At 59.9% G+C, this 14,186-nt stretch overlaps 1 protein-coding gene across 1 annotated transcript; it reads right to left on the minus strand.

The window, feature by feature from the left end:
* Positions 1–3,046: 3,046 nt before the first annotated feature.
* On the minus strand, positions 3,047–13,831 carry NLGN2 (neuroligin 2). The gene is made up of 6 exons (XM_057396579.1): positions 13,711–13,831; positions 9,125–9,181; positions 8,348–8,497; positions 7,351–7,536; positions 5,256–6,045; positions 3,047–3,987 (listed from the first exon to the last, which is right to left on the minus strand). The coding sequence occupies exons 1-6, from the start codon at positions 13,814–13,816 to the stop codon at positions 3,069–3,071; spliced, it is 2,208 nt and encodes a 735-aa protein (XP_057252562.1). The 5' UTR covers positions 13,817–13,831; the 3' UTR covers positions 3,047–3,068.
* Between the last annotated feature and the right edge of the window lie 355 nt (positions 13,832–14,186).

Below are 14,186 nucleotides of genomic sequence, written 5' to 3' on the forward strand. Positions count from 1 at the left end.
GGGGCCGCAGCAGTGGGGGGGGGGCCGCGCGCGCGAGGAAGCGGAGGAGGAGGAGGAGGAGGAAGGGGGGGAGGGGTCGCGCGGCCGCCGGGTCTCGAGGCGTGAGGGGGGGGAAAGGGGGGAGGGGCCCGATGGGGGAGGAAAGGGAGGAGGTTGGCCCCTCCCCCACCCCGTCCGCGGCTGCGCGAGACGCCCGGCATGGACCAATGAGAGAGCAGAGCATCCTAGTGCGGACCAATGAGAGAGCAGAGCATCCCAGTGTGGACCAATGAAAGACCAGAGCATCCTAGTGCGGACCAATGAGAGAGCAGAGCATCCCAGTGCGGACCACTGAGAGAGCAGAGCATCCCAGTGCGGACCAATGAGAGAGCAGAGCATCCCAGTGTGGACCAATGAGAGAGCAGAGCATCCCAGTGTGGACCAATGAAAGACCAGAGCATCCCAGTGCGGACCAATGAGAGAGCAGAGCATCCCAGTGCGGACCACTGAGAGAGCAGAGCATCCCAGTGCGGACCAATGAGAGACCAGAGCATCCCAGTGCGGACCAATGAGAGAGCAGAGCATCCCAGTGTGGACCAATGAGAGAGCAGAGCATCCCAGGCTGGACCAATGAGAGAATAGAGCATCCCACTGTGGGACCAGTGCGTCCCAGTTTGCTTCCAGTACAGCCCCGGTGCATTCCCAGTTTGCTTCCAGTGTGCTCCCAGTTCAGGCCCGGCGCAATCCCAGTTTGCTCCCAGTATGGTCCCAGTTTGCTCCCAGTAGTCACCCACAGTGATCCCAGTTTGCTCTCAGAGTGATCCCAGTCCAATCCCAGTTCAGCCCCAGTCCAATCCTAATTCAAATCCTAATTCATTCCCAATTCCCTCACAGCTCAGTCCCAGTCTGTTCCCAATTCGATCCCAGTCCAATCACAATTCAAATCCCAGTTCATTCCCAATTCAAACCCAGTCCAATCCCAATTCATTCCCAGTTTGATCCCAATTCAGCCCCAGTCCATTCCCAGTCCAATCCCAGTTCATTCCCACTCCGATCCCAATTCATTCCCAGTCCAATCCATTCCCAGTCCAATCCCAGTTCAATCCCAGTTCAGCCCCAGTCCGACCCCAATTCATTCTCAGTTTAATCCCAATTAATTCCCAGTCCAATCCCAGTCCAAACACAATTCATTCCCAGTCCAATCCCAGTTCAATCCCAGTTCAGCCCCATGACGACCCCAATTCGTTCTCAATCCAATCCCAATTCATTCCCAGTCCAATCCCAGTTCAATCCCAATTCATTCCCAGTTCAGCCCCAGTCCAACCCCAATTCATTCCCAGTTAAATCCCAGTTCATTCCCAGTTCAATCCCAGTTCATTCCCAGTCTGACCCCAATTCATTCCCACTCCAATCCCAGTCCATTCCCATTCCAATCCCAGTTCATTCCCATTCCAATCCCAATCCATTCCCATTCCAATCCCAGTTCATTCCCACTCCGATCCCCGCCTCGGCCACCAGGGGGCGCCGCAGTGCTGCGCCTCCTCCAATGGGAGCGCCGCGGTACCCAGCGCCGGGGGCGGAGCCCTCCCTGTTCCCATGGCAACCCGCGCCTCCCTCCGGAACAAACGCTTCCTCCTTTTGGGCGGTTTTTGGGGTTTTTTTTTTTTTTGGAACTCTTTTTTATATTTTTTTTTCTTAAAAACACCCCCGGGGCCGCCCCTCCCCCCTCCCCCCCCACGAGGCCCCGCCCATCCCGAGGCCCCGCCCCCTCCCCCCCTCCCCCACGCGGCCCCCCGGGAATAAAAATAGATGCTCTTGGAGGGGGGGAGAAAGGGAAAAGGGGGGGGGGGGGGGAGGGGCTGCGTTGCCATGGGAACCGGTGACGTCACCGTAGCAAAGGGGGAGTGGGGGTGGGATGGGGTTGCCATGGCAACAGGCTAAGGATGGGGGGGGAGATGTCCGGGGGGGGGGGGGGTTGGTTGTCCTGGCAACGGATTCAGGCCGAGGTCAAAGGTGAGGTCGCCATGGCAACGGGGATGGTGGTACCCACAGGCTCCCGGTCGCCGTGGTAACCGGTGATGGATGGGGGGGGAGCCTCCCCCCCCCATAGCAACCGGCTGATGAGGTCATCGCGTTGCCATGGCCACCGTCCCGTTGGTACCCCCGCCCCCCTTCCCATGGTTGCCATGGCAACCGGCCTATTTTTGGAGGGGGGGTGGGGAAGTGATGCTCGAGGTCGCCCGGCCGCCATCTCACGCTCCCCATCCGCCATCTTGGGTGGCACCGGCGGCCATCTTGGCACGGGGGGGGAGGGGGGGTGTCGGGGGAGGGGGGGATGGGGTGGGGGGGCCCCGTGACCCCCCCGGACCCCAAAACCGCTGCGTTTGGCACAAGTTTCTTTGTACAGAAAGCGCAAAAGAAAGAAAAGGGGGGGGGAAGGGACACAAAGGGGGGGGGGGGGAAGAGCCAAGAGCCCCCTCCCCCATGGGTCAAAGGTCACAGTGGGGGGAGGGGACTCAGGGTGCGGGGGGGGGTGTGTGGCATCGCCCCTCCCCCCCCCTTTGGGAGTCATTTTTTCCTTGTTTTCCCGGGTTTGAGGCATTTCGGGATCATGCAACAAGGGGGGAGGGGGGGCACCCCAAAACCCCCCTATGGGGCTCCTCCTCCTTGCTTGTTCCATCCCCCCACAACGATATGGGGGGACCCCCAAGCCTTGATATGTATGGGGGGGCACCCCAGTCGCTTGTCGTGCCCCCCCCCCCAAGTATCTTTAGGGGACCCCTATTGTGGGGGGCTATTGTGTGTCCCCCCTTTAAGTCTTTAGGGATCGCAGTGTCTGGATATGGGGGGTCGGGGGGGAGCCCCATCCCTCCTGTCCATATGGGGGGGTCCCCATCCCCATTATCCATATGGGGGCTACAGGGGGGTCCCCATCCCCATTGTCCATATGGGTGCTATAGGGGGGTCCCCATCCTCACTGTCCATATAGGGGGGGTTCCCCATCCCCATAGGGCTGGGCTATGGATGGAAGGGGGGAGGGGTGGGGTTGGTTTTGGGGGGCGGTGGGGGTGGGGGATGTCAGAGCCCCACTATACGCGGGTGGTGGAGTGGGGATGGGGCAGGGCACTGTTATGGCCGGGGGGGAAGGGGGGTGCGAAGGGGTGCAGGTTGGGGAGCCCCCCCGGCACCATGGTGATGGTGTTGGGGGTGACGAGGGGCACGTCCTCGGGGGCTCTCCTCAGCGCCAAGGTATAGTCCGGGGGTCCCGGGGGGGGCTCCCCGCCCCCCATGCCAAGGAGCGGCCCCCCCCCCCTTTCGGGATGCTTCATCTGCAGCGACACCAACTCCTCCTCCATCCCCCCCCCGCCGCCGCCGTGCCCCAGGAGGTCATTGGGGGGGGGAGGGCCCCCCCCGACACCCCCGCCCCCCCGCATGGTGGTGGTGGTGGTGGGGGGGGGGCTTAAACGCCGGGGGCACCCCCCGGGCCTTGCTTCCAATGGGGGCCTCTTGTCCCGCTTGTAATAGAGGGCGGCGAAGGCCAGGATGTTGAGGAAGAGGAGGGAGGCTCCGACGGCCACGGTGACGCTGAGCTCCGTGGAGTAATCCCGGGAATCCCCCGGGAACGGGGCGAAGCGGCGCCGGCCCCCCCCTGCCCCACCGTTGCTTTCTTCCTCCTCACCTCCCTCCTCGTCCTCCTCCTCGCCGTGGGGCGGCAGGGACGGGAGCGGCGGGCGCCGCGTGGCCGCGGGTGGGGGCCGCCGGGGCGGCGGGGGCAGGCGGGTGGTGGTGGAGGCGTGGGGCAGCTGGTGCAGGTTGTGCAGGTGGGGCACGAGCTCGAGCCAGAAGGCCACCTTGTTGGCGCGGTAGTGGTCGCGCACGCGGGGCTTGAGGCCGATGTGCAGGTAGCGCTTGTCCTTGCCGTCGAAGCGCGTCCACACGACCTCCTCGAAGCGGTTGGGTTTGGTGTGGATGAACTTGGTGTCCTGCGGGACCGGCTGGTTCGGGTCCCTGCACATGGAGTTGGGGAGGGGGGAGATGGGGTTTGGGGGGGTTAGCGGGTATCAGGTATCGTCTGTCATCCAGCCGTCATCTGTTATCCATCATCCGTCATCCATCATCCATCCATCACCAGTTATCCATCATCCATCGTACATCACTCATCATCTGTCATCCATCATCCATCCATCACCCATCCCCCATCCATCATCCATCATCCATCCATCACCAGTTATCCATCATCCATCGTACATCACTCATCATCTGTCATCCATCATCCATCATCCATCATCCATCCATCATCTGTCATCCATCATCCATCATCCATCCCCCATCATTCATCCATCATCCATCCATCACCAGTTATCCATCATCCATCGTACATCACTCATCATCTGTCATCCATCATCCATCATCCATCCATCATCCATCCCCCATCCATCATCCATCATCCATCCATCACCAGTTATCCATCATCCATCGTACATCACTCATCATCTATCATCCATCATCCATCCATCATCCATCCCCCATCCATCATCCATCATCCATCATCCATCCATCACCAGTTATCCATCATCCATCGTACATCACTCATCATCTATCATCCATCATCCATCCATCATCCATCCCCCATCCATCATCCATCATCCATCCATCACCAGTTATCCATCATCCATCGTACATCACTCATCATCTGTCATCCATCATCCATCCATCATCCATCCCCCATCCATCATCCATCCCCCATCCATCATCCATCCATCACCAGTTATCCATCATCCATCATACATCACTCATCATCTATCATCCATCATTCATCCATCATCCATCATCTGTCATCCATCATCCATCATCCATCCATCATCCATCCCCCATCATTCATCCATCATCCATCCATCACCAGTTATCCATCATCTATAATCCATCTACCATCCATTATCTATCATCTGTTATCCATCATCCATCCATCACCAGTTATCCATCACCCATCATACATCACTCATCATCTATCATCCATCATCTGTCATCCATCATCCATCACCCATCCATCCTCCATCCATCCATCATCCATCCATCCATCCATCCACCCATCACCTACGATCCACCCATCATCCATCCATCCACCCAACCACCCATCATCCATCATCCATCCATCCACCCATCATCCATCACCTACGATCCACCCATCATCCATCCATCCACCCACCCAACCACCCATCCATCATGACCACAGGGAAGCCCCCCCCCCTCCATCCCCATGGGGGTGCCCCACGCACCCCGTCTTGGCGAAGTTGGTCCAGTAGGTCATGACGACGGCGCTGAGCATCACGTCGTTCTTGGAGAAGTTGCATGGGAAGAGGTCGGTGGCGCCCACCATGGGCACCCCGAACACGTAGGGGATCTCGTCGCCGTGCGCCGCGTCGGCCCACTCGGGCCGGGCGTCCGTCTGGCAGTGGTGGTAGAAGGTGTAGAAGTAGACGGGCGACTGGTACTCGGCGTGGAGCTTGGCCGTGGCCACCGCCGGCGCCACCCATTGGTGGTCGGTGAAGAGCGCCAGCAGCGTCTTGCGGCGCATCTCGCCGTTGTCGCGGTCGGCCCAGTCCGTGTACATGAACTTGATGGTCTCCCGCAGGACGTCCTTGCCCTCGGGGTACCCGTAGAGGTTGTCCACGAAGTTGGAGACGGTGAAGTCGAAGTAGGAGGCCGAGATCCCGTCCTCGCTCTCCAAGGAGTCCTCCACGAACTTGAGGCCCTCGCCCTGGTTGACGCCGATGAGGATGTCGTAGTTGAGGAACTCGCCTTGCTGCATGAGGATCTCGGGGTCGTCCGGCACCACGTCGCCGTCCACCACCGGCCCGAAGGCCACGTGGTAGCGCGCCGGCTGCACGTCCTGGTCCACCAGGGCGCGGAAGGGCTGGCGCCGCAGGCACTCGACGGCGGCGCCGGTGTCGGCGCGCTCGCAGCCCACCTTGGCCGCCAGCAGCCGCGTGTACTTGAGCGGTTGGTAGTTGACCGACCAGCTGGCGATGGCCGTGCCGCTCTGCGCGATGGCCTTCTGGAAGAGACCTGCGGGCACCGGCGGGGGGGGCAGCGGTGGGGCGAGGGGGTTATGGAGGTCTATGGGATATGGGCGGTGAGACCCATTGTGGTCTATGGGATTTGGGCATGGACCCATGGTGGTCTATGGGATATGGGCATGGAGACCCATTGTGGTCTATGGGATTTGGGCATGGACCCATGGTGGTCTATGGGATATGGGCATGGACCCATGGTGGTCTATGGGATATGGGCATGGACCCATTGTGGTCTATGGGATATGGGATGGAGACCCATTGTGGTCTATGGGATTTGGGCATGGACCCATGGTGGTCTATGGGATATGGGCATGGAGACCCATTGTGGTCTATGGGATATGGGCATGGAGACCCATTGTGGTCTATGGGATATGGGCATGGAGACCCATTGTGGTCTATGGGATATGGGCATGGAGACCCATTGTGGTCTATAGGATATGGGCGTGGAGACCCATTGTGGTCTATGGGACACGGGATGGAGACCCATTGTGGTCTATGGGACATGGGATGGAGACCCATTGTGGTCTATGGGATATGGGCGTGGAGACCCATTGTGGTCTATGGGATATGGGATGGAGACCCATTGTGGTCTATGGGATTTGGGCATGGACCCATGGTGGTCTATGGGATATGGGCATGGACCCATGGTGGTCTATGGGATATGGGCATGGACCCATTGTGGTCTATGGGATATGGGATGGAGACCCATTGTGGTCTATGGGATTTGGGCATGGACCCATGGTGGTCTATGGGATATGGGCATGGACCCATTGTGGTCTATGGGATATGGGATGGAGACCCATTGTGGTCTATGGGATTTGGGCATGGACCCATGGTGGTCTATGGGATATGGGCATGGAGACCCATTGTGGTCTATGGGATATGGGCATGGAGACCCATTGTGGTCTATGGGACATGGGCATGGAGACCCATTGTGGTCTATGGGATTTGGGCATGGACCCATGGTGGTCTATGGGATATGGGATGGAGACCCATTGTGGTCTATGGGATATGGGATGGAGACCCATTGTGGTCTATGGGATATGGGCGTGAAGACCCATTGTGGCCTATGGGATATGGGCATGAAGACCCATTGTGGTCTATGGGATATGGGATGGAGACCCATGGTGGTCTATGGATGTGGGATGAAGGACCATCATGGTCTATGGGACATGGGCACAGGGGGACGGAGCCCCACCAGGGCTGTTGGGGACAGGGGAAGAGGGCCCCATGCCTGGCCTGTGCCAGGAGGGCTCACTTGGGGGGCAGGTGGGGGGGGAGGAAGCGGCTCCGGTACCTTCCGAGTGGTGGGAGAGGATGAGGAGGCTGACGCAGGCGGCGCCGGCGCCGGAGCCGAAGATGGTGATGCGCTGTGGGTCGCCCCCAAAGTGCCCCACGTTCTCGTTGAGCCACCGCAGCGCCTGGATCTGGTCCAGGAGCCCGTAGTTGCCTTTGGCTGCCTGGTCCCCGGTGCTCAGGAAGCCTGGGGGAACAATGGGGACAATGGGGGGCAATGGGGGCAAGGGGACACCTCCTCCCCCATGGACCACGTTCAGCAGTGCTGGCCCCATGGGCCCAAAGCCAGCCCATCAACATAAGGAGGGTCCCCATGGTGCCCCATTGACCCAAAGAGGTTCCCCATCCTGGTAACCCCATGGTGCCCCATTGAGCTCCCCATTGACCCGATGAGGTTCCCCATCATGGTAACCCCATGGTGCCCCATTGACCTTCCCATTGTGCCCCATTGACCCAATGATGTTCCTCATGGCCCGCATTGACCCAATGATATCCCCTATGGCCCCATTGACCCAATGATATCCCCCACAGCCCCCATTGACCCATTGACCTCCCCATTGACCCATTGACCTTCCCATGGCCCCCATTGACCCACTGAGGTCCCCATGGCCCCCATTGACCTGTTGACCTCCCCATGGCTCCCACTGACCCAATGAGGTCCCTATGGCCCCCGTTGACCCACAGAGCTCCCTATTGCCCCCACTGACCCATTGATCTCCCCATGGCCACCAGTGACCCATTGACCTCCCCACAGCACCCATTGACCCATTGACCTCCCCATTGACCTCCCCATGGCCACCATTGACCCACTGACCTCCCCATTGCCCCCACTGACCCAACGATGTCCCCGTGGCCCCCATTGAGATATTGACCTCCCCATGGCTCCCATTGACCCAATGAGGTCCCCATGGCCCCCGTTGACGCGCCGAGCTCCCCATTGCACCCCATTGCCCCTAGGACGCCCCCCATTGCCGCAGTGGGGCCCTGCGGCGCCGTACCAAGCACGCCGAGCCGGTAGTTCATGGTGACGACGATGACGTTGCCGTAGGCGGCCAGGACGCTGCCGTCGAACATGTTCCCGGTGCCCTCCATGTAGGAGCCCCCATGCAGGAAGAGCATCACCGGCTTCTTCCCACTGTCCCGGATGTCTGGGGGGGGGTTGGAAGGGGGGGGGGGGTCAAGGCCACCCCCACCATGGGGACACCATTGGGGACCCCAACCCCTCCCCCTTCAATGTCACTTTGGGGACCCCCAAGCCCTTTAATGGGGGGGGTGGGGGGCAGGGATCACAAAGTGAAGTTTGGGGGGGGGTGTTACCAGGGTGTCCCCCCCCCTCCCCCGGGGCTGTTTCCATGGCAACGAGTGCCCCACGATGGGGCTGAATGAGGGGAAAGGGGGGGGAGACAAGGGGGGGAGCCCCATTGATGGGGATGGGACAAGGGGGGGGACCCCGGTGGGGGAGGGGGATGGGGGGGGGGTGAGAGGGGGGAGGCTCCAAAACGACCAAAAAACCACCCAAAAATCACCACAAAAAAACCAAAAACGCCCCCAACCCCGCCCCCGCCACGGCCAAAAGAGGCGAAAAGAACCCAAAAAAGCAGCGGAAAAGAACCAAAAACCAAAAACAAAAAAAACCAAAAACCACCACCATCCCCCCCCCAGAAAAAAGAAAAAAAAAAGGCGGGAAGAAAGAAAAAGGAGGGGGAGGGGCTCAAAAAAAGCAAGGAAAGACCCCAAAAACGCCGGAAAACGGGAAAACCATGCAGCAAAACTACCTGCGTCCGGGGGGGGGCCGGCGGCCGCGCCGTCCTCGCGCTTTTTGGCGAGCAAACCTGGACCAAGGGAAGAGAAGGAGGAAAAATTGGGGGGGGGGGGGAGGGGGAGGGGCGACGGGGTGGGGGAGGGGCCGGTTGAAAGAAAGAAAAAAAAAACACCACAAAAAAACCACCAAAAAACCCTCAAAAAAAGAAGGAAAAGGTGCGAAAAAAGTGGGAAAAGCCCCAAGAACCCCCCCCCAAAACGGCCCCGTTTTCCTGGCCCAAAAGGGGGGGGGAGGGGCGGGAGGAAGAAGAAAGAAATGGGCGGAGCCCGGGGGGGGGAGGGGCAAGAAGGGGGGAGGGGCCCAAAAAATGGGGCCTTTGGGGGGTGGGGGGGGGACGGGGGAGATGGGGGATGGGCGTTGGGATGGGCGTTGGGATAGATGGAAACCATTGGGATGAGTGTTGGAATGGATGGGAGGGGTTGGAATGGGCACTGGGATGGATGGGATGGGCATTGGGATGGATGGGAGGTGTTGGGATGGGCATTGGAATGGTTGGAAACCATTGGGATGAGTGTTGGGATGGATGGGATGGGCATTGGGATGGATGAGAAGTGTTGGGATAGGCGTTGGGATGGATGGGAGATGTTCAGATTGGCATTGGGATGGATGGGAAGGGTTGGGATGGGCATTGGGATGGATGGGAAGGGTTGGGATGAGTGTTGGGATGGATGGGAGATGTTCAGATTGGCATTGGGATGGATGGGAAGGGTTGGGATGGGCATTGGGATGGATGGGAAGGGTTGGGATGAGTGTTGGGATGGATGGGAAGGGTTGGGATGGGCATTGGGATGGACGGGATGGGCAGTGGGGTGGATGGGAAGCATTGGCATGGGCACTGGGATGGATGGGATGGGCATTGGGATGGATGGGAAGCGTTGGGATGAGCGGGAGATGCTGGGATGCATGGCTGGAGGCCTGGAATGCGCTGCGACGGACACTGGGATGGCTGGAAGGCCTCAAGAGGGATGGATGGAGGCGCGGATGAAGGACAGAGGGATGCTGGGATGTGGGGCGGGCATCAAGGTGGACCTGGGAAGAGAGGGAGGAAGAAGGGATGGATGTTGGGATGCTTTGGAGGGATGGAGCCATGGATACGGGATGATGGAGCCATGGAGACGGGATGAATGGAGCCATGGATATGGGATGGAGCCATGGATATGGGATGGATGGAGCCATGGATACGGGATGGATGGAGCCATGGACACGGATTGATGGAGGCATGGATATGGGATGGAGCCATGGACATGGGATGGATGGAGACATGGATAAGGGATAGAGCCATGGACACGGATGGATGGAGCCATGGATACGGGATGGAGCCATGGACATGGATGGATGGAGCCATGGATATGGGATGGAGTCATGGATACGGGATGAATGGAGCCATAGATATGGGATGGATGGAGCCATGGATACGGGATGGAGGCATGGATATGGGATGGAGCCATGGACACGGATGGATGGAGCCATGGATATGGGATGGAGGCATGGATATGGGATGGAGCCATGGACACGGATGGATGGAGCCATGGATATGGGATGGAGGCATGGATATGGGATGGAGCCATGGACACGGATGGATGGAGCCATGGATACGGGATGGATGGAGCCATGGATATGGGATGGAGCCATGGATACGGGATGGAGGCATGGATATGGGATGGAGCCATGGGCATGGATGGATGGAGCCATGGATACAGGATGGTTGGAGCCATGGATATGGGATGGAGCCACGGATATGGGATGGAGCCATGGACACGGATGGATGGAGCCATGGATACGGGATGGATGGAACCATGGATATGGGATGGAACCATGGATACGGCATGGATGGAACCATGGATACGGGATGGAGCCATGGATATGGGATGGAGCCATGGACACGGATGGATGGAGCCATGGATACTGGATGGATGGAGCCATGGATAAGGGATGGAGCCATGGATATAGGATGGATGGAGCCATGGATACGGGATGGAGGCATGGATACTGGATGGATGGAGCCATGGATAAGGGATGGAGGCATGGATATGGGATGGATGGAGGCATGGATATGGGATGGATGGAGGCATGGATATGGGATGGATGGAGCCATGGATACGGGATGGATGGAGCCTTGGATACGGGATGGATGGAGGCATGGATATGGGATGGAGCCATGGATATGGGATGGATGGAGCCATGGATATGGGATGGATGGAGCCATGGATACGGGATGGATGGAGCCATGGATATGGGATGAATGGAGCCATGGATACGGGATGGATGGAGCCTTAGATATGGGATGGAGCCATGGATATGGGATGGAGCCATGGAGACGGATGGATGGAGCCATGGATATGGGATGGAGCCATGGAGACGGATGGATGGAGCCATGGATAAGGGATGGAGCCATGGAGACGGATGGATGGAGCCCTGGGGCCGGGCAATGGACGTCGGATCAGATGCGAACAGACGGACACGGGGGGGGGGGTCCGCCCCTTCCCCTGCCCCTGTTTTGCCCAAATCTGTTGCTTTTTGCCCCAATTCCCCTTTCCCCCCCCCTTCGGATTCCCGCTTTTTGCCTCATTTCCCCCCCTCCTCAGTGGGTGCAGTTGGTTGGCTCCGCCCCGCCTGGCCACGCCCCTCCTCCATGGCCATGCCCACTTCTGCCATCCACCAATGGGGACGCAGGGAGGGAGCCTCACGCAGCCACGCCCCGGGCCACACCCGCCCCAACTGTCATCCAATCGGATGCAGCCCAAGGGCAGGCCTCGCCCAGCCCCATACCGGCCCCACACAATTCTGGCCACGCCCACACGACAGGACCACGCCCCCTTCTCGTTTTAAACTCCTCCCACTCCCTTTACTGCCTCCCACCCCAAACCCCACTCACCCCGTATAAGCGCCCCTCCCACCCTGCTAAGCTCCTCCCACTCCCTTTAAGCCCCTCCCACCCATTTAACCCCTCCCTCTCTTTAAGCCCCTCCCTCTCTTTAGCTCCCTCCCTCCCTTTAAGCCCTTCCCCTTTAAGCCACTCCCATCCCTTTAAGCCCCTCCTTCTTTTTAACCCCTCCCTCCTTTTAAGCTCCTCCCACCCGTTTAAGCCGTTCTTCTTTAAGCCCCTCCCAGCCCTTTAAACCCCTCCTTCCCTTTAACCTCCTCCCACCTTTTAAGCCCCTCCCTCCCTTTAAGCCCTTCCATTTTAAGGCCTTCCCACCCTCTTAAGCCCCTCCCTCCCTTTAACCCCTCCCTCCCTTTAAGCCCCTCCCCCCTTTAAAGCCCCTCCCACTCTCTTAAGCCCCTCCCTGCTTTTAACCCCCTCCCTCTCTTCAACCCCCTCCCACCTCACTTAGCTCCTCCCTCCCTTTAACCCCTCCCTCCCTTTAAGCCCCTCCCTCCTTTAACCCCTCCCTCCCTTTAACCCCTCCCTCCCTTTAAACCCCTCCCTCCCTTTAAGCCCCTCCCTCCTTTAAGCCCCTCCCTCCCTTTAACCCCTCCCTCCCTTTAACCCCTCCTTCCCTTTAAGCCCCTCCCTCCTTTAACCCCTCCTTCCCTTTAAGCCCCTCCCTCCTTTAACCCCTCCCTCCCTTTAAGCCCCTCCCTCCTTTAACCCCTCCCTCCCTTTAAGCCCCTCCCTCCTTTAACCCCTCCCTCCCTTTAACCCCTCCTTCCCTTTAAGCCCCTCCCTCCTTTAAGCCCCCCTCCCTCCTTTAAGCCCCTCCCTCCCTTTAACCCCTCCCTCCCTTTAAGCCCCTCCCTCCTTTAACCCCTCCCTCATTTTAACCCCTCCCTCCCTTTAAGCCCCTCCCCCCCCCCCCCCTCCCTTTAACCCCTCCCTCCCTTTAAGCCCCTCCCTCCTTTAACCCCTCCCTCCCTTTAACCCCCTCCCTCCTTTAACCCCTCCCTCCCTTTAACCCCTCCCTCCCTTTAAGCCCCTCCCTCCTTTAAGCCCCTCCCTCCTTTAACCCCTCCCTCCCTTTAACCCCTCCCTCCCTTTAAGCCCCTCCCCCTCCCTCCTTTAACCCCTCCCTCCCTTTAAGCCCCTCCCTCCTTTAACCCCTCCCTCCCTTTTTAACCCCTCCCTCCCTTTAAGCCCCTCCCTCCTTTAACCCCTCCCTCCCTTTAACCCCTCCCTCCCTTTAAGCCCCTCCCTCCTTTAACCCCTCCCTCCCTTTAACCCCTCCCTCCCTTTAAGCCCCTCCCTCCTTTAAGCCCCTCCCTCCTTTAACCCCTCCCTCCCCGCTTAGCCCCTCCCTCCCTTTAAGCCCCTCCCTCCTTTAAGCCCCTCCTCCTTTAACCCCTCCCTCCTTTAAACCCCTCCCCCTTAAACCCCTCCCTCCTTTAAGCCCCTCCCACCCCGTTTAAGCCCCTCCTTCCCTTCAAGCCCTTCTCACTTTAAGCCCCTCCCTCCTTTAAGCCCCTCCCACCCCATTAAGCCCCTCCCTCCCTTTAAGCCCCTCCCCCTCTTTTTGACGCCTTCCCTTTCGCCCATTGACGCACTAAGGAATCCCCCCATTGACGCGTTCAGGGCTGGGAGCGCGGCTGGCGGCCCCTCACCGTCCTCCGTGGGCACGTAGAGGTTGAGGTAGAGGCAGTCCTCGCTCTGCGCCGCCACGTACGCCGCGGCCGCCTCCATGTTGTCGCTGAGCCACAGGGGCAGCATCAGCGGCGGGGGCCCCCCCCCCCCCCCCCCCCCCCCCCCCGGGCCCCCCCCGCAGGTTCTGGGGGCACGCGGGCCCGAAGGCCGTGGCGTCCCGCACCCCCCCCCATGCGGCGGGGGCCTCGGGGGGGGCCCAGCGGCGGGGGCCCAGCGGGGGGGCGGCGTAGGGCACCCCCAGGAAAGCCTGCACCGGGCCCAGGAGCTCGTTGCTGAGGTCGCGGCGGGCCCCCCGGAGGCGGCCGTACTGCGTGGGGACCACCGGGAAACGGGGGTCGGGGGGGGGGTCGGCTTGGGGGGTGCAGGGAGGGGGGCACAGGAGGAGGAGGAGGAGGAGGGGGAGGGGGGCAGGCATGGCTGTGGGGGAGGGGAGGGT

The sequence above is a fragment of the Pezoporus wallicus genome, unplaced genomic scaffold (assembly GCF_028554395.1).
Source record: "Pezoporus wallicus isolate ANWC-B61680 ecotype Strahan unplaced genomic scaffold, APGP_CSIRO_Pwel_v1 contig_14821, whole genome shotgun sequence".
Classification (NCBI taxonomy): domain Eukaryota; kingdom Metazoa; phylum Chordata; class Aves; order Psittaciformes; family Psittacidae; genus Pezoporus; species Pezoporus wallicus.

Coding starts and splice junctions, on each gene's coding strand:
- NLGN2 (XM_057396579.1), bottom strand. CDS start 13,816: ATGCTGCCCCTGTGGCTCAGCGACAACATGGAGGCGGCCGCGGCGTAC. Junction 8,498..9,124: donor CGGCCCCCCCCCGGACGCAG/GTAGTTTTGCTG, acceptor ACCCCCCCCCAG/ACATCCGGGACAGTGGGAAG. Junction 3,988..5,255: donor ACCAACTTCGCCAAGACGGG/GTGCGTGGGGCA, acceptor CTCCATGTGCAG/GGACCCGAACCAGCCGGTCC.